The sequence below is a fragment of the Cervus elaphus genome, chromosome 14, assembly GCF_910594005.1.
Source record: "Cervus elaphus chromosome 14, mCerEla1.1, whole genome shotgun sequence".
NCBI lineage: Eukaryota > Metazoa > Chordata > Mammalia > Artiodactyla > Cervidae > Cervus > Cervus elaphus.
In genome coordinates, this window is record NC_057828.1 from 35628762 (window position 1) to 35649088 (window position 20327).

At 37.3% G+C, this 20327-nt stretch overlaps 1 protein-coding gene across 12 annotated transcripts in view; it reads left to right on the top strand.

Moving 5' to 3' along the window:
• The window catches only part of CEP170 (centrosomal protein 170), a 131149-nt gene that overhangs the window by 15263 nt on the left and 95559 nt on the right, over positions 1-20327 (top strand). For all 12 annotated transcript variants that reach the window (XM_043924010.1, XM_043924011.1, XM_043924014.1 and 9 more), the window contains exon 2: positions 18450-18595. In XM_043924010.1, the coding sequence (XP_043779945.1) occupies positions 18491-18595 (105 nt within the window). In that variant the 5' untranslated portion in view covers positions 18450-18490. The remainder of the gene's footprint in view (positions 1-18449; positions 18596-20327) is intronic.

A 20327-nucleotide genomic window follows, 5' to 3' on the forward strand; every position in this document is an offset into this window, starting at 1 on the left:
TCAGGAAACAGAGCTGGGCACTGGACCAAACCCATGGAGATCATTGTCACCCTTTCATGCCTGCTAATACCAGAAGAAAAGTTGTCATGTGGGTGATAGGGTTTTATTAAAATAAGGATTATACCAGTTGAGGAAAGCATTTTCAGCTGTGTAGATTGATAGTGCTTATGTTTCCTACAGCGGTTATTTCTTACTGCAGGATTTGAGGGTTATGAGAGGAAGTTCGTTCTCTGTAAAGACATCTGGTGCTAATCAGCCAAGTGATTGCCAGAGCATAAGGATAGACTTTCCTTAACAGGTTTTTTTAGCTCAAGTAGTCGCATACACGGATGATCATTTGTGTAATAGTTTTATTTTTCTGCTCAAACCTAATAATCCAACTAAAATAGTTCTTTGCTGGGGGTTATGTGATGCATTCTTTCAAATTTCTTTCGTAATGTTATTATATATCAGGTACACTGTTTTTACCTATCACAAGGCTCTACATTACAGTAATTAAAATCACATACTCTTCTTGCTGTCAGTCCTCCATTTGAACTGTGACAAGCAACTTTAAAAAAATATATAAACAAAAGCAGTAAAATATATGTAATGTTGAAACTTAAAAGTGTGATGAGAATGTGTTCTGTGGTGAACATTTGCAGTCCCTGTGTTTTTGTTTTTTTTTTTTTTAATTTAAAGCTGTAATACCCCATTTGTAACCCATTAGATCCTGAAATGAACTCTTGATTTAATAAGAGAATCAATTTTTAAAGCTGACTGTAGCTACCAGGAACTTGGAAATGGGACTGTGATGCTAGGTCAGTGTTTACCTCCTCCCTGTGACCTCCAAATGTCAGAGCTTTAAACTTTGGCAGCTGCTGCCAAAAGACCTTATCTGACAAGGAGATAAAGAATAAGAGAGATAATTGAAGGCAGGGAGGTGGTGGAGAAGAGGGAGTTAACCAGGATTTAAAGGCTATATTTAATTGTAGCAAAGGTTTAATGATTCATTTCTCACCCTTTATGCTTGCAGATTTCCATATTATTCTCAACTCAAGAAGAGTTGTAGCAGCTCTATAGAGCTACTCATTCATTCATTAAAAATATCTTGTCACTCACACTGCAGAGCTGAGGAAAGGCCTCTCAGCCCTGTGCTGACTTGCAGTGCTGCTCCCCTCGGTGTTCCCCTCCCAGTCTGGAGTAAGGCAGCTTCTTGTTTGCTCCGGTATCACCTTAGGCTTGTCTCTGTATTGGCATCTACTGACCAGCCAGTAGATGGATTGAGTTCCTGGGGCAGGCTTTTCTTTTTGTTTTTCCTTTGTGCACCTTCAATTCTCAGAGTGCCTGAATTTGGTAGGTTTCTCTTAAGCATTTCCTGAAAGAAGAGGGATGGAGGAATAGACTTTGCCTACCTTCAAAGAGCTCACCAACTAGAAACATATGGTAACATTGCAATCTAGAGAACATAATCATATAATAATATTGCAGATATCAGTAATGCTTTAAGTTACAGTTTAAATGATAGCATGATAGATGTTTGAACTAAGTTTTGTAGGGCTGTAAAGTGTATTACTCCGCCACGGGGAAAGACTTCTAGGCAGCATCTGTTAATACTGCTCTTTATTATACTGTGAGATATCTTAAATGCTGAAATTAAGAAGCACAGAAGGTAGAGACTAATGCAGTTTTGTATTATGTGTAGTCTGCAACATATCTAAGATTGTAGGCTTCTTAATTTATTCCAGTGTTAGAAATTGATGCTATGGGAAATGGAAGTTTGGGGTTGTATTTTAGTTATATTGTTAATTACTTTAAATGAAGCAAGAAAATGTGTTCATTTCTCAATAATAGGCTTTAATATTTTGTAATTCTTAAGTTACCTTTTTTTTTTTTTTTTTTACATTTTATGGTTAAAGCTCTTACCTCTTCTCATACCCAAAACACACATGCACATAAATATATATTTAAGAGTTTTGTTGATTTTCTTTTTTAGAATTATGTATAAAACTCTCAGGACCCTGAATCTGTTTAGCTTATTAAATCTAAACCTAAGCCATGCACATGTTAATTATATGTTCATGGCTAATGGGTGAGCATACTCCGTATGGTCTAATCTCTGAAACTATATTAGTAAGTTTCTGAGCTAATATTTTAATCTCTTAAATTCCTCTTTAGATAAAATAAAATTCTTCCAGTTTATCAGATAATATGTATTAATGCCCTGGATGTATCAGATTCCTTTCTTTTTAACTCAAAGAATTTATCGCGAAAGGATTTTGCATGTTGTCAAATAGTTTTTTTGCATTGATCAGCATAATTAGTTAACTAATGCATTTCTGATGATTTTTTCTTTCATTTTAGCATTAAATTCTATTACCTTGATTCATCTTTATATGTTGACCCATCTTTTAATTCCAGGAATAAATCCCATGTAGCCCTGCAATATAATTTTTTTAATATTCTAGTGAATTCGATTTGCCAGTATTTTGTTGAAGATTGTTACATCAAATAATATATTAGTGTGGTTTTCTTTTCTTGTAGTTACTATGTCTCCCTTTGGCATCATAATGCTGCCCTCATGGAATGGATTAGGATGTCTTTCCTCTTCAGTTTTTGGAAGAGTTTGTAAAGAATTAGTGTTAATTCTTTTTTGTAAATTGAAGTATAGTTGATTTGTGCTAGGTTGCTTCAGTTGTGTCCAACTCTATGTGACCCCATGGACTGTAGCCCGCCAGACTCCTCTGTTCATGACATTCTCCAGGCAAGGATGCTGGTGCGGGTCGCCGTGCGCTCCTCCAGGGGATCTTCCTGGAGTAGTTGATTTACAGTTAGTTTCAGGTGTACAACATAATGATTCAAAATTTTTGTAGATTATACTTTATTTGGTATAATATTCCTGGTGTGTACATCTTTGAGACGTGTTTATATTGTATGTAGTAGTTCATACCTCTTAATCCCCTCCCCATTTCCTGCCCTGCCCTCTTTCCTCCCTCTCACTGGGAACCACTGTATCTGCAAATCTCTTTTTTGTTATATTCACTAGTTTGTTTTATATTTAGATTATACATATATGTGATATCATTCAGTATGCAGATGTCTTTCATGGACTTATTTCACTTAGCATAATATCTTCCAGGTCCATCCATGTTGTTGAAAATGGCAAAATTTTATTCTTTGTAATGGCTCAAGTAGTATTTCATTTATATCCCACATCTTTATTCGTTCATCTATTGATGGATGGACTCTTAGATTACTTCCATATCTCAAGCACTGTAAGCTCTGAACATTGAGGTATATATTTAATATATCTTTGAATTAGTGTTTTTGTTTTCTTCTGATATATACCCAGGAATGGGATTGCTGGATCCTATGGTAGTTCTATTTTGAGTTTTTTGAGGAACTTGCATACTGTTTTACCAAGTAAAACAGTTCCCTTTTCTCAACGTCTTTGTTGAGTTCCCTTTTCTTAACATCTTTGCCAGCATTTGCTATTTGTGGTCTTTTTTGATAAGAACCGTTCTTTTTGTGTGTGTGTGGCTTGGGATCTTAGTTCCCCAACCAGGGATCAAACCTGTGCCCACTGCATTGGAAGCACAGAGTCTTAACCTGTGGACCACCAGGAAAGTCCCCTGATGATAGCCTGGTGTGAGGCTGACAGGTATGAGGTATCTTATTGTGGTTTCACTTTCCTTTTTTTTGGTGGTTAGCAGTGTTCAGCATCTTTTCATGTTCCTGTTGATGTTGAGTTGCATGAAATCTTAGTGTTTTTGCCTTTTATCACATAATTTGGGTATTAAACCTTTATCATGTACATAATTTGCAAATATCTAGTCCCGTTCAGTAGGCGGCCTTTTCTTTTTGTTGATAGCTTTCTTCATAGTGCAACAATGTTTTAGTTTGATGTAGTCACACTTGTTTATTCTTTTGTTTTGCTTCCCTTACTTGAGGAGAAATATCCAAAAAGACATTGCTAAGTCCATGTCACAGTGTACTACGTCTGTTTTCTAGGGGTTTTATGGCTTCAGTCTTTACGTTTAAGTTTTTAATCCATTTGCAGTTTATTTTTGTATATGATGTGAGAGAGTAGTCCAATTTGAGTCCTTTGCATGTAGCCATCCAGGTTATCAACATCATTTATTAAAGAGGGCATTTTTCTCCAGTGTACGTTCTTGCCTACATGTCATAGATTAATTCACCGTATAAGTATGGGTTTATTTCTGGGCTCTTTGTTCTGTTCCCTTGATGTATGTGTCTCTTTTTAGACCAGTGCCATACTGTTTTGATTACTGCAGCCTTATAGTGTGATTTGAAAATGAGGACTGCCAGCTTTGTTCTTTATCAGTATTTTTGGGGGCTATTGAGTGTCTTTTGTGTTTCCACACAACTTTTAGATTTGTTCTAGGTATTATTTGCTTTTGGCGGTATGGACATTTTAACATTTTAAGTATTAATTCTTACAATCCATGAACACAGCATGTCTTTCCATTTGTTTGTATCATTTTCAATTTCTTTCTTCCGTATTTTACAGTTTTCTGATTATCAGTCTCTCACCTCCTTAAATTTACTCCAAAGTACTTAATTCTTTTTGATACAATGAGAAATAAGATTGTTTTCTTAAATTACTTTCTGATCGTTCATCATTGGTATACAGAAATGTTGCAGATTTCTGTACACTAATTTTGTATACTGCAGTTTCACCAAATTCTTTAATGAACTTTAGTAGTTTTCTGCTGACATCTTTAGGATTTTCTGTGTGTAGTGTCATTTTGTTTGCAAACAATGACAGTTTTACTTCTTCCCTTCTGTTTTGTATTCCTTGTATTTCTTTTTCTTCTCTGATGGCTGTGGCTAAGACTTCCAGTTGTTAGGTAAAAGTGGTGAGAGTGGGAATCCTTGTATTATTCCTGATCTTAAAGGAAATGCATTCTGCTTTTCTCCACTGAGTATGATGTTAGCTGTAGGTTTATCATATATGGCCTTTATTATGATGAGGTATTTTCCTTCTGTGCCTACCTCCTGAAGGGCCTTTATCATAAATAATTGATTATCAGATATTGCAAAGTCCTTGCATCCCTGGAGTAAATCCCATTTAATCATGGTGTGTAATCTTTTAGATATATTGTTGAATTTGGTTTGCTACTAACTTGTTTAAAAGTTTTGCATCCTGGTTCATCAGTGATACTGGCCTGCAGTTTTCTTTTTTTGTGTTGTCTTTGTCTAGTTTTGCTGCTGGGGTGATGTGGCTTCATAAAATGGGTTTGGAAGAGCTCCTTCCTCTGCACTCTTTTGGAATAGTTTAAGAATAAGTTAACTCTCCTCTAAATATTTGTTAGAATTCACCTGTGACGCTATCTGGGCCTGAACTTTTGTTTGCTTGTTTGTTTAAATTACTGATCAGTTTCATCTAGTAATTGGTCCATTAATGTTTTCTGTTTCTTCCCAGTTCTTTATTGAGACAATTGTGTATTTCTGGGAATTTGTCCATTTCTTCTGGGTTGTCCATTTTATTGGCATAATATTGTTCATAGTAATCTCTTACAATTCTTTGAGTTTCTGCAGTATTGATTGTAACTTCTTTTTCATTTCTGATTTTATGATTCGTGCCCTCTTTTTTCTTGATGAGTCTGGCTATAGGTTTATCAATTTTGTTTATCTTTTCAAAGAACTAGCTTTAGTTTCATTGATCTTTTTTTTTTTTTTTTTCTTTTTTTTTAGTCTCTGTTTAATTCTGCTCTGATCTTTATGATTTCTCTTCTTCTAACTTTGGGTTTTGTTTTGCTGGGGTGTTTTTTTTTTTTTTTTTTTTTTTTGGTAGTTCCTTTAGGCATAATGTTAGGTTGCTTGAGATCTTTTGTGTTTCCTGAGGTAAACTTGTATCACTATAAATTTCCATCTTTGAACTGCTTTTGCTGCAACCCAAAGACTTTGGATCATTGTGTTTTCGTTTTCACTGTCTACAGGTATTTTGGGGTGTCTTATTTAATTTTTTCAGTGATCCATTGGTTGTTTAGTAGCATTTTGTTAAACCTCCATCAATTTGAGTTTTGTATATTTTTTCCCCCTTGTAGTTGATTCCTAATATGATATTGTTTTGGTGTAAAAGTTGCTTCATATGATTTCAGTTTCCTCAGGTTTACTGAGTCTTGTTTTGTGGCCTAGCATGTGATCTGTCCTGAAGTATATTCCATATATGCTTGAAAAGAATGTGTATTCTGCAGCCTTTGGATGGGGTGTTTTATATGTTGCTATTAAGTTCATCCAGTCTAACATTTAAGGTTAATGTCTCCTTATTGATTTGTTGAGTGAATGACTGTTCATTGATGTAAATGGAGTGATTAGTAAAAAATTAGAAAATGTAAAAAAGAAACACAGCTGAAGAATATATAACTGGAAATTTAAAATCCATTAGAAGGAATTGGCAGTTGGTTATATGATACAGAGGAATAGTCAGCAAACTGGCAGACAGAGTAGTGGCAGTCACACAAGATTAACAGAAAATAATTTAGATTTAAAATGAGGCTAGATTAAGAGACCAATGGCACAAAGTCAGGTGTAAAAACATTCACATTATAGGCTTCTTAGAAGGAGAAGAGAGAAAAGGACAGAGAATATTTTTGAAGATACAGTAGCAGAAAACTTCCCTAACCTGGGAAAGGAAGCAGACATCTAGGTCCAGGACATACAGAGTGTCCCATAGAGGATCACCCAAAGTGGACTACATCAATATATATTCTAATTAAAATAGCAAAAATAAAAAATAGAGTATTAAAAGCAGCAAGGGATCAACAACAGTTACATACAAGGAACTGAGCTTCTGCAGGTGAGAAGAAAGTGACACAATATATTTAAAGGTATGAAAGGGAAAAATCTACAACTCAGAAAAATCTACCAGACAAGATTCTCATTGAGATTTGATAGATCAAAATTTTACAAACAAGCAAAAGCTAAAAGAATTCAGCACCACCAAATCAGCTTTTCAAGAACGATAAGTGATTCCTTTAAGCAAAAAAGAAAAGGCCACAGCTGGAAATAGTAATCTTTATTGTCTTCTTCCTTCAGTTAGCTTTGGTTTTGGTTTCCTTAAAGTGTTCACCTAGATTATTGATTTGAGATCTTTTTTTTGCTTTTTTTTTTTTTCCTTTTTACAGTGGTTACATCTATAACTGTAATTGTAACTTTCCCTATTAGGACTAGTTTTGAACAAATATTATTAGCTTTTTATTCTGTGTTGTTTTCATTTGCTTTTTCTTTTAAATTCTTTTATGATTGCTTCTTTTACTACTCATTGTCAAAGTGTGTTGTTTAATTTTTACGTACTGAGAATTTTCCAGTGTTCCTTCTGTTACTGATGAATGATTCCATTCGACTGTGATTAGAAAAGTTGTTTTGTACATTTTCCGTCTTTTTAAATTCATTAAGATTTGTTTTACTCCTAACATTATGTCATGAACATGTTCTTCAAGCGCTTGAGAAAAATGTGAATCTGAGTGAAGTGTTACATCAGATTGGTTTCTAGTGTTGTAAAATCCTCTCTTATTGATCTAGTTGTTTTTCATAGTTGAAAGTGGAGTATTGAAGCCTTCAACTTTTATTGTTCTACTGTCTATTTTTTCCTTTAATGTTATCTGTTTTTGCTTCATATATTTCAGTGTTCTGTTGTTAGGTGTGTATGTTTGCAGTTTTTATATCCTCTTGATGTATTGAACCTTTTATCAGTATATGATGTTCTTTGCTAATGACCAGTGCATTCTCTTGGCAAAACTCTATTAGCCTTTGCCCTGCTTCTTTCCGTACTCCAAGGCCAAATTTGCCTGTTACTCCAGGTGTTTCTTGACTTTCTACTTTTGCATTCTAGTCTCCTATATGAAAAGGGCATCTTTTCTGGGTGTTAGTTCTAAAAGGTCTTGTAGGTCTTCATAGAACCGTTCAATTTCAGCTTCTTCAGCGTTACTGGTTGGGTCATAGGCTTGGATTACCATGATATTGAATGGTTTGCCTTGGAAACGAACAGAGATCATTCTGTCATTTTTGAGATTGCATCCAAGTACTGCATTTCAGACTCTTTTGTTGACCATGATGGCTACTCCATTTCTTCTAAGGGATTCCTGCCACCAGTAGTAGATATAATGGTCATCTGAGTTAAATTCACCCAATACAGTCCATTTTAGTTTGCTGATTCCTAGAATGTCGACATTCACTCTTGTCATCTGCTGTTTGACCACTTCCAATTTGCCTTGATTCATGGACCTAACATTCCAGGTTCCTATGCAATATTGCTCTTGACAGCGTCAGATCTTGCTTCTATCACCGGTCCCATTCACAACTGGGTATTGTTTTGCTTTGGTTCCATCCCTTCATTCTTTCTGGAGTTATTTCTCCACTGCTGTCCAATAGCATATTAGGCACCTACCGACCTGGGGAGTTCATCTTTCAGTGTCCCATCATTTTGCCTTTTCATACTGTATGAACAGTTCTCAAGGCAAGAATACTGAAGTGGTTTGCCTTTCCCTTCTCCAGTGGACCACATTCTGTCAGACCTCTCCACCATGACCCGACCGTCTTGGGTGGCCCCACATGGCATGGCTTAGTTTCACTGAGTTAGACAAGACTGTGGTCCTGTGATCAGATTGGCTAGTTTTCTCTGATTATGGTTTCAGTGTGTCTGCCCTCTGATGCCCTCTCACAACACCTACCGTCTTACTTGGATTTTTCTTACCTTGGATGTGGAGTATCTCTTCATGGCTGCTCCAGCAAAGCACAGCCGTTGCTCCTTACCTTGGACGAGGGGTATTTCCTCCCAGCTGCCCCTCCTGACCTTGAATGTGGAATAGCTCCTCTTGGCCCTCCTGCGCCTGCACAGCCACCGTTCCTTGGACGTGGGGTTGCTCCTCTCGGCTGCCACCCTGACCTCGGACGTGGGGTGGCTTATCTCAGCCGCAGCCCCTGACCAGTGGTCATATATGGGTGTGAGAGATGGACTGTGAAGAAAGCTGAGCACCAAAGAATTGATGCTTTTGAACTGTGGTGTTGGAGAAGACTCTTGAGAGTCCCTTGGACTGCAAGGAGATCCAACCAGTCCATCCTAAAGGAGATCAGTCCTGGGTGTTCATTGGAAGGACTCATGCTGAAGCTGAAACTCCAATACTTTGGCCACCTCATGCAAAGAGTTGACTCATTGGAAAAGACCCTGATGCTGGGAGGGGTTGGGGGCAGGAGGAGAAGGGAACGACAGAGGATGAGATGGCTGGATGGCATCACCGACTTGATGGACCTGAGTTTGGGTAAACTCTGGGAGGTGGTGATGGACTGGGAGGCCTGGTGTGCTACGATTCAGGGGGTTGCAAAGAGTTGGACACGACTGAGCGACTGAACTGAACTGAACTGAATGTTCTTTGCCTTTCATAAGCTTTTTTGAACTAAAGTCTACTTTATCTGACATTGACATAGCCATCTCAACTTTGTTTTGATTACTGTTTGCATGGAATTTCTTTTATTGTGTGTTCTTTACATTGGCAGATTCTCTCATAGATGGCATGAAGATGGACCCTTTTATATTACCCAGTCTACTATTTTCTTCATTTTATTAGGAGAATTTAATACAAAGGTTTTATTAGGAAGCACTTTGAAATACATAGGTGTTTGAAGTTTTCCTTAGAGTAGCTTCTTTCCAAATTCATAAAGTTACCAAGAATATTTTTAGCCATTTCATTTAAGAGTATGGAAATATATTAGCATGTCATATGTTGTTTGATGAACTGTTATACTCATTTGTCTAGGGTTTGTCTGGAGACATATCCAGAGTTAGATTAACATAATCATGGAGACTTTTCCCTCTTACTTTTTAGCTTCTATTGAATCACAGTTGGTACTTGCAATATTAATAGTACCTGACTTGAAATCTGAACTCAATGCATTTAGAATGAAATGACCAAACTATAGATATGGAGAACAGATATTATCATTGGAAATTCACTTCTTTTAAGAGTAGCTCAATTTCTCAAGTCAATCTGTAGTTCAGTGTTATTCAAAATTGTATGCTAAAAGAAACAGTTTTCAAGAAGTATTTTGAATAGGACCCCTGGAATTTTCTCATTTCTTCCCAGTCTCACTAATACAAAGAGAAGGAGAGGAAGAGAAGTTGAGAAAGTTTTGGAAGAGGGGGAACTGTGGGAGGAAGAACTAAATAAATAAATTCTGTTAGAATCTTGGAAGGGCTTGGGAATGTGACATACCTTGTATCTTAGTAGGCAGGGTAAACAGATAAATTCTCTTAGAATCTTGGAAGGGCTTGGGAATGTGACATACCTTGTATCTTAGTAGGCAGGGCAGACTGAAAACAAGGAAATTAGTTGAAAGTTCATATAAAAAACTATCAGGTCTCATTGCCCAAACTCCCGTTCTCACAGATGAGAGGTTTATTATCAGAAGATACTAAATCAGAGAGACTCCAAACATGTGACCATCAGGCTTATTCAAGGGTAGGGTAAAGTGCTATGCTTAACCAAGGAAATAACATAGACACTCTTCACACAGAATGGTGATTCTTCCCAATCATTTGTCTTGACTTGACTTCCACAACATCATCAGTGTGTTTTTGCTCACTATGAGAGGAGATTGGATGATTCTCCTGTGGGTAAACTGAACTGTTCCAGATGATGGAAAAGTAAACTGTAGATGTTGACCCTTTCCACCCGAAAAAGTGAGCTTACATCTTCTTCTATTTCTGGATTCTCTCATTTTAGTATTTTTTGTTAATATAAGCTCCCTTTACCTACAGTTTATAGTTCTGTAATACATCACAGCCTTCGGTTTAATTATACAAATAAATGTTACCATTCTGAGATGAAGAAACTGGGGCAAAGGGAACAATTTCAACAAAAATTTCATTTGTATATTTTTAGAAATAAGTGTATTGGATTGTCATTCTACTGTTGAAAGACCTTCTATTTCAGTAAATTATACTCATCTTTTGTGCATTATAATCAATCTGCAAATCTCTCAGTGATTCAAAACAACAGTAATTTTATTATTGTTCTATATCTGTTGTTAGTAGTTGAATGATGTTCTTGAGGGCATGCTTCAGGTTCTATGTTAGATCTGTATCTGTTCTACCAGTGGGCTAGCCAGGGCATGTTCTTTTTATGGTGAAGGCAGAGGTACAAGAGATCAAACCCAGTTGCCCAAGCATTTAGTCTCCATTTACATCACAGCTATTAACATCACCCCATTGGCCAAAACAAGTCATGAAGCATAGCCCAGAGTTATATAGGGGAAAATTATACCCCCACTGAAGCAGTGCACCTCAGACTGGGACTTGAACCCGCATTCTGGGACTCAAATTTCGGGGCAAAACCCTAATAAAAACTTGAACCCATGGTCATTCAATCAGAATCAGTCACCTTGCATCTGGACTTACTGAGGCTCAGGTTCATTGTGTCTCAGCACACAAGTGATAGGCAAGAAGTAGTTTTATTAACATAAAGCACTCATGAGAGATACAAGTGGGCAGGTGAGGAAGCTCTGCCCCGAGGATCAAGAAGACTATAATTTTATAATCAAAGGAAGAGAGGGAAAAGATTACCTTCTTCAAGAAGATAGCAGGTTTACATCACCAGCACCTCCTTCATCTTGGGCAGGAGAGTGTCTGACCCTGGGAGGTCAACTAGGATTATCATAGCATTTATTCAAATCAGTAGAAGGGTGGTGACATTTTTCTTTCACCTGATGGCCTGGGACATATCTAGTGCTTTTATTTATGGCTATATAGTTAAGTAAGGCTGCTTCCTCCCATGATATTCCAGTAGCTTTCTTGAGCGATCATTAACTTAAAGTGGTCTCCTAGAGTTTCCTAGGTTTCCCTCTCTGTCTATCCTCCTTTTCTAGGACTTCCATAAGTACCTGTGTGTCTATCTTATTCTGTCCTTATCACCACCTTTAATTGGAGGAATTGCAAAGTCATAGAGCAAAGGTTATAGTTTATGGTTGTACTTGAGTATGTAAGGTCTGAGACTATAATCTTTGTGAAAGTCAGTGGTCCTCCATACTATTGAGTCTTTAGATTTCCAGTATGACTTAAAGACTGTGCTTTGAGAAAGAGTTTCAGGAAGTTTAATCAGTGATCAATTACATGGACTCTTCAGAATTGAAATATGTATGAATTAAAGGTTGTGATATTTTTCATTTTATGAATAAGTTACAAGGCATTTTATATTGCCATAATTTTTCCCTAAAATGTTTAAGTGAGTAATTTTAGAGTACTGATATAAAAGATATGCAATGTATGATTATTGTTTAGTTGATGTATTTTGTTAATGGGTGGGGCTGATGGGTCTGGCCGATACCAGACCACCATAGCTGCCTCCTGAGAAATATGTATGTAGGTCAAGCATCAACAGTTAAAACCAGACATGGAACAATGGACTAGTTCAAAATTGGTAAAGGAGTATATCAAGGCTTATTGTCACTCTGCTTATTTAACTTACATGCAGAGTATATCATGAGAAATGCCAGACTGTATGAGAGGCACAAGATGGAATCAAGATAGCTGGGAGAAATATCAGTAACCTCAGATGTGCAGATGACACCACCCTTATGGTAGAAAGTGAAGAGGAACTAAAAAGCCTCGTGATGAAAGTGAAAGAGGAGAGTGACAAAGCTGGCTTAAAACTCAACATTCAAAAAAATTGAAGATCATGACACCTGGTCCCATCACTTCATGGCAAATAGATGGAAAAACAATGGAAACAGGAGAGACTTTATTTTACTGGGCTCCAAGATCACTGCAGATGGTGACTGCAACTATGAAATGAAAAGATGCTTGCTCCTTGAAAGAAAAACTATGATCAATGTAAACAGCATATTAAAAAGCAGAGACATTACTTTGCCAACAAAGGTCTGTCTAGTCAAAGCTATGGTTTTTCCAGTAGTCATGTATGGATGATAGAGTTGGATCATAAAGAAAGTGAGCACTGAAGAATTGATGCTTTTGAACTGTGGTCTCGGAGAAGACTCTTGAGAGTCCCTTGGATTGCAAGGAGATCAAACCAGTCCATCCTAATGGAAATCAGTCGTGAATATTCATTGAAAGGACTGATGCTGAAACTGAAACTCCATACTTTGGCCATCTGATGTGAAGAACTGACTCGTTGGAAAAGACCCTGCTGCTGGGAAGGATGAAGGATTGAAGGATGGATGAAAGAGAAGGGGATGACAGAAGATGAGATGGTTTATGGCATCATCGACTTGATGGACATGAGTTTGAGTAAGCTCCGGGAGTTGGTGATGGACAGGAAAGCCTGGCATGCTGCAGTCCATGGGGTCACAAAGAGTCAGACACGACTGAGCAACTGAACTGAACTGAACTGATCACATCCATACACGACTCCTGGAAAAACCATAGATTTGATTATATGGACTTTTGTCAGCAAAGTAATGTCTCTGCTTTTTAATACACTCTCTAGGTTTGTCGTAGCTTTTCTTCCAAGGAGTAAGCATCTTTTAATTTCATGGCTGCAGTCACTGTGCGCAGTGATTTTGGAGCCCAAGAAAGAAGTCTGTCACTGTTTCCATTGGTTCCCCACCTGTTTGCCATGAATTGATGGAACCAGATGCCATGATCTTTTTTTTTGAACATTGAGTTTTAAGCCAGCTTTTTCACTCTTTCCTTTCACCTTTACCAAGAGGCTCTTTAGTTCCTTTTTGCTTTCTGCCATAAGGGTGGTGTCATCTGCATATCTGGCATTATTGATATTTCTTCTGGCAGTCTTATTTCCAGCTTGTGCTCTATTCAGCCTGGCATTATGCATGATGTACTCTGCATATAAGTTAAATAAGCAAGTTAACAATATACACCCTGCTTGAAGTACTTGTTCCCAATTTTGAACCAGCCCATTGATCCATGTCCAGTTCTAACTGTTGGTTCTTGACCTGCATACGTATTTCTCAGGAGGCAGTTTAGATGGCCTGGTATTCCCCTCTCTATGAATTTTCCATAGTTTGTTGTGATCCACACAGCCAAAGTCTTTTGCATAGTCAATGAAGCAGAAGTAGATGTTTTTCAGGAATTCCCTTGCTTTTTCTATGACCCAGTGGATACTGGCAATTTGATCTCTAGTTCCTCTGCCTTTTCTAAATCCAGCTTATACATCTGAAAGTTGTTTTTCACATTCTGTTGAAGCCTGGCTTGAAGGGTTTTGAGTGTTACCTTGCTAGCATGTGAAATGAGCATGATTGTGCGGTATTTGGACATTCTTTGGCATTACCCTTCTTTGGGATTGAAATGAAAACTGACCTTTTCCAGTCCTGTGGCCACTGCTGAGTTTTTCAAGATTTATATAAAATTTTATTTTATATAGTTATGTACTGACTTGGGCTTCCCTGGTGGCTCAGGCAGTAGAGAATCCACCTGCAATTCAGGAGACCCAGGTTCGATCCCTGGGTTGGGAACATCCCCTGGAGAAGGGAATGGCAACCCACTCCAGTATTCTTGCCCTGGAAATCCCATGGACCGAGGAGCCTGGTGGGCTACAGTCTATGGGGTCGCAAGAGTTGGACACGACTTAGCGACTGACACTTGACATATGAAATGCTAAAAACCGTTTTGACAGAAAGTAGACAGATGAATGCTTCCTTTGCTGGCTCAGTGGTAAGGAACCTGCCTGCCAGTGCAGGAAATGCAGGTGTGATCCCTGGATCAGCAAGATCCCCGGAGAAGGAAATGACAACCCACTCTGGTATTCTTCCCTGGGAAATCCCATGGACAGAGGGTCCTGAGGGCTACAATTCATGGAGTCACATAGAGTTGGACACAACTTGACAACTGAGCTTGCACACATGCAGACAGATGAGTAGAAGACTAACAGCAACATCAGCATCAAGGAGTTAGGTGAATGGAAGATTTAAGAATCCACATAAATTGACCATATTAATTTAATAAACTCAAAAGAGAATAGGACTTAATTGTTTTCACTTTACAGAAAATTATTTGCTTATTTTGATGAAATGCATTCTTTCATGTATGTGTAGACAACATACACATACACATATATGTATTTGTAGACAATGTGTAGGTAACATACAGGGTTTTTACTTTAACATAAAAGTCCACATTTTAAAGGGTTTTCTTTTAATATATAGATGTGTTTCTTATTGCAGAATGTTTCATTTCACTGTTTTGTGGTATAAAGTGAAAGTGAAAGTCACTCAGTTGTGTCCAACTCTGCGACCCCATGGACTGTACAGTTCATGCATGAACTCTCCAGGTCAGAACACCGGAGTGGGTAGTCTTTCCCTTCTCCAGGGGATCTTCCCAACCCAGGGATCCAACCCAGGTCTTCCGCATTGTAGGGGGATTCTTTACCAGCTGAGCCACAAGGTTTGCTGCTAATTAAATCGTAAGAGAATGTATCATTTCACGGGAAAAATATTTATAAGTAGTAGTCTTTGATGCATAAGAAAAAAGCTGTCGTGTAGACACTATCCTTGTTTCCATTGTACACAAGAGGAAACTAAGGGACCCGGGTAAGTAACTTGCCCAGGGTCATGCAGAAATAATTGTAGAACCAGGAGTGTCTGACTCTTAAGTTTATGCTCTTAATGACCACATCCTCTAAGACAGTAGTTCTTGAAGCTCAGTCAACAGGCCTCTGGGAGTCCCTGAAACCATTGCAAGGGTCGTGAAGTCAAAACTTTTAATATTATCCAAACATCATTTGCCTTTTTTATTGTATGGATCTTTGAACTGATATGAAAAGCAATGCTGGTAAGGCTGCTGCTTCCTTAGTGAAGGCATTGGCATCCTACTATGCTAATAGCAGTCATATTCTTCAATGCCATGCACTTGAAAGTAAGGAAAAAAAGTCGCTTTCACTAAAGAATGTCCTTGATAAGGTGTTAAAAAATATTAAGTCTAATAAATCTTGACCTTTGAATCACCATCTTTTTAATGTTCTGTATGACTAAATGGAACTGCACATAAAGCACTTTTTTTTTTTTAGCACTTTTTTCTGTATACCAACGTACTATGGTTGTCTCAAGAAAAGCTTTTGTGTTATTGTTTAAGTTGTGAGCTGAACTAGCCAGTTGTTTCATAGAACACTATTTTTACTTGAAATAATGACTGGCAGACAAATTATGGCTTTGCAGACTTGAGTATTTGGTAGACAGTATAAACCTGTCACTTCAAGGAAAAGAATTGACAGTGTTTTTTGACAGTAAAATTAGGCTTTCAAGAGAAAATTAGAATTTTAGGAACTTGATTCTGCTGCTTCACAACTGCCCAGAACTTAAAAGACTTTTCTGATGAGATGAATGATAATATTAAATGAATGTGATATTTTTAAATAGTACAGTAGAATGTATTATCACTTGGAAGATCTGTGTAACTTTGGGAACCAGTGTTTTTCAAGTGATCAATGCATGAGGTTACAAAATCCCTTCAAAGCAGAAAATGGATTCTCATGTTAAAAGGTATGGAAAGTTTCAGATTCCGTATTGTAATAACATTCAAGAAATTACCACCTGGGAAGTTTTGGTGTAATATCAAAGAAAACTGTCTAAAGTTATTTGGAAAGACTATTAAAATAAATTTACCATTTCCCACTAGTTATCTGGGAATAAGTATGAAGCTAGGTTTTTAAATATTTTAAGGTAAACAGATTGAATTCAGAGCAGATATGAAAATCTTCTGTTAAATCAGACCTTAAAGATTTGATTTTAAAAAATGTATAATGGTATTATTCTCACTTATTTTGGGGGAAGTATAATTAGTCTTCATTAAAATGTTAGCTATTGTTCTGTAAAGTTGATTTATCAATAATTTTAAAATGAATTCATACTAGTTTCTTAGTTTTTATTTCTAATATCATAAATATTAATATATCTAATCCATGTAAACAAAATGGTCTCTAGGGTCTTTTTTTTTCTTCCCCTGGGTATAGAAGAATCTCAAGGACAAAAAGTTTAGGAACTGCTGCTCTAGAAAAAATGAATTCAGAAAGTTGTTTTTCAGTTGCCATGGACTGCAGCACACCAGGCTCCTCTGTCCTCCACTGTCTCTTAGAGTTTGCTCAAACTCATGTCCATTGAGTCAGTGATGCTGTCTAATCATCTCATCCTCTGCCACCCCCTTCTCCTGTTGCCTTTAGTCTTTCCCAGCATCAGGGTCTGTTCCAAAGAGTCAGCCCTTTGTGTCAGGTGGCCAAAGTATTGGAGTTTCAGCCTCAGCATCACTCCTTCCAATGAATATTCAGAGTTGATTTCCTTTAGGATTGACTGGTTTGATCTCCTTGCAGTCAAGGGACTGTAAAGAGTCTTCTCCAGCACCACAATTCAAAACCATCAATTCTTTCTTGCTCAGCCTTCTCTTTATGGTCCAGCTCTCACATCTGTACTTGACTACTGGAATAAACCATAGTTTTGATGATATGGACCTTTGTTGGCAAAGTGATGTCTCTGCTTTTTAATATGCTATCTAGGGCTTCCCTGGTGGCTCAGATGGTAAAAAATCTTCCTGAAGTACAGGAGACCTGGGTTTGATCCCTTCTCTGGAGGAGGGCAACCCACTCCAGCATTCTTGCCTGGAGAATCCCATGGACACAGGAGCCTGGTGGCCTGCAGTCCACGGGGTTGCAAAGAGTTGGACATGACTGAGCGACTAAGCACAGCACAGGTTTGTCATAGCTTTCCTTTCAAGGAGCAAGCGTCTTTGAATTTCATTGCTGTAGTCACTGTCCACAGTGATTTTGGAGCCCAAGAAAATAAAAGCTGTCACTGTTTCTACTTTTTCCCCTTCTGTTTGCCATGAAATGATTGGACCAGATGCCATCATCTTTGTTTTTTAATGTTAAGCTTCAAACCAGCTTTTTCACTCTCCTCTTTCACCCTCATCAAGAGGCTTTTTGGTTCCTCTTCACTTTTTGCCATTAGAGTGGTAAAAGTACGGTACATAAATTGCATACTTTTGAAAGAACATTGAAGGGTCTGCACTGATAGTGAAGCAGTTTCTTTGTTGTCCCTTGTTAGCTCTTAATCAGTCATCAAATATATTCATTTGAATTGAGTCTGTCTTTCTCAAATCACTTGTAATTTAGACACTTACTTGTATAATATTGTAATATTGCTAGCATTTACTGAGGTTAACATGATACAAATGTGATCATTTACTTGAGAATTGTAGATCTTTATAAGCTATGCTCAAAACCTTTCAGATGTATGATAAATGTTATTAGTTGACTGCCTAATTGACTAATGTCTTTTTTTTTTTAATTGACCTTTTATTGGAGTTTGTGTACTTACTTCTGAGAATATGTTAGATATATTTTTTCCTGGGAACTGTGGACTATCTGTTTATTTAGTCAGGTGTAAATGTTGAGTGCAGTTCTATTCCAAGGTGTACTTATAGGGTTTGGTGAATAGATACCGAAATTGAAAATACCTCAATGTATGCTTTTCTAAATCTCTCTCTTCAGGATGACGTAGCTTTCCCAAGGACTTAGAAGCTAAACAGAAAATGAGCGTAACATCCTGGTTTTTGGTGAGCAGTGGAGGCACTCGCCACAGGCTGCCACGAGAAATGATTTTTGTTGGAAGAGATGACTGTGAGCTCATGTTGCAGGTAATTGTGTCCACCTTCTATGTCTACTCAAAACCTGAAATTGTTATGAAGTATTTTTCTACTCCTTTGAACAGCAACACAACTTTACTTTGAACTTTGAACTTTCCAACTCTCCCTCTTTAAACTCTAGCTACTAGTTTAATTTTCTCCTTCTTGTACCATTTAAAAATAAGTTCTAAGTCTTGGAGATTTATATATTAAAAAATGAGAACTTTGAGTAGAGAAGTTTATTTTTAAGAAGTTTCACATTATGCACTTTTAAGACACAAGTAATTTTATCTCTATGGAAGTGTACTAATTCATAAAATTAGCGTAGCATGAAGTAAAACTGAATTTTATTCATGGGTACTTGATTGATACTGGAATTAATCTGTTTCTTCTAGAGATATTCATATTTTTTCATTATATCTTCTAGTAGTTTGAGCATGCAGATTATTTGTATTTAAAACTGAATTATTTTTAAAGGTGAGTGCATGCTCAGTCGTGTCCCAACTCTTTGCAACCCCATAGACTGTAGCCCACCAGACTCCTCTGTCCATGGAAATTTTCCAGGCAAGAAATACTGGAGTGGGTTGTCATTTCCTTTTCCAATGGATCTTCCCAACACAGGAATCAAACCCATGTCTCTTAGGTCTCCTGCCTTGGCAGGCAGATTCTTTACCACTGTGCCACCTGGGAAGCCCCATTTTAAAGCAATTAATTTTAAAACACACCTTTAAGATATTTTTGAGCAAAGTAATTAGCAAAAATGATCCCCAAGTTTTTGAGAACTTTGTTAATTTAATAGGTCCTTACAGTCTAGAATAAAGTCTTATCCAATTGCTCTCCCTGCTTTTATTGATTAAAAACTGTAAACAAGTGCTTAGAGTAGAGATGTTTATTGTGTTAGCCCAGTGGTTCTCAGTTGGGATGATCCTGCCTCCCCTAACTCTTCCAAAAGATATTTGCAATATTTGGAGACATTTTGATTGTCATGCATGGTGGAGGGTTGGAGGTGATTGCTATTGACATTCAGTAGGCAAAGGTCAAGGGGCGTTGCTAAACATCCTACAGTATATAAAATACTTCTTCATACCTTCTATGTTACCACCGAACACACACAACAAAAAATTATTTGCTCAAAAATACCAGTAGTGCTGAGACTGAAAAACCCTTCATTGTCCCCAGAAAAGTCAGATTTGCATGTATTTATGTACATTTTTACTTTAAGAACTTATTTTATAGTTTTGAGACAGTAAAAGTAAAGCCACTATAGAGCTATATGAGTTACATGTTTAATGATGCTTTAATTAAATTCAGTGAGAGAAATAGAATAGTACAAAGATTTTCTGGGCTCCTTAGTGAGATGGAGTGGTGAGAATAGCAACTAAGAAGAAGGCAGTAATGATTCTGTTTGGATTTAGGCCACTTGTAACTGAAACATATCTTAAGTTCATATTGGGTAGAACTCATTCTTTAGAGAGTGGAAGAGGTAGTTTCTATGTGGCATTTGTCTTGAACCAGCATGGCATTATCTTAAGAAATATGGGAATGGCTGTTTAGGAACTTACAGGATAAATCTCTTCTTACATTTACATGGAGATAAGATTAAAAGACATGACTGGTGAGGTGTCTGTGTCTTGGTTTATGTATAACAAATGTAGGTTGTCTGACAATTAGTCAGGCGGAGGGAGGAAACTTGAGAATCCAAGGAGACCAAGACGTGATCCAGTATCGCAGAGGAAAGAGCTAC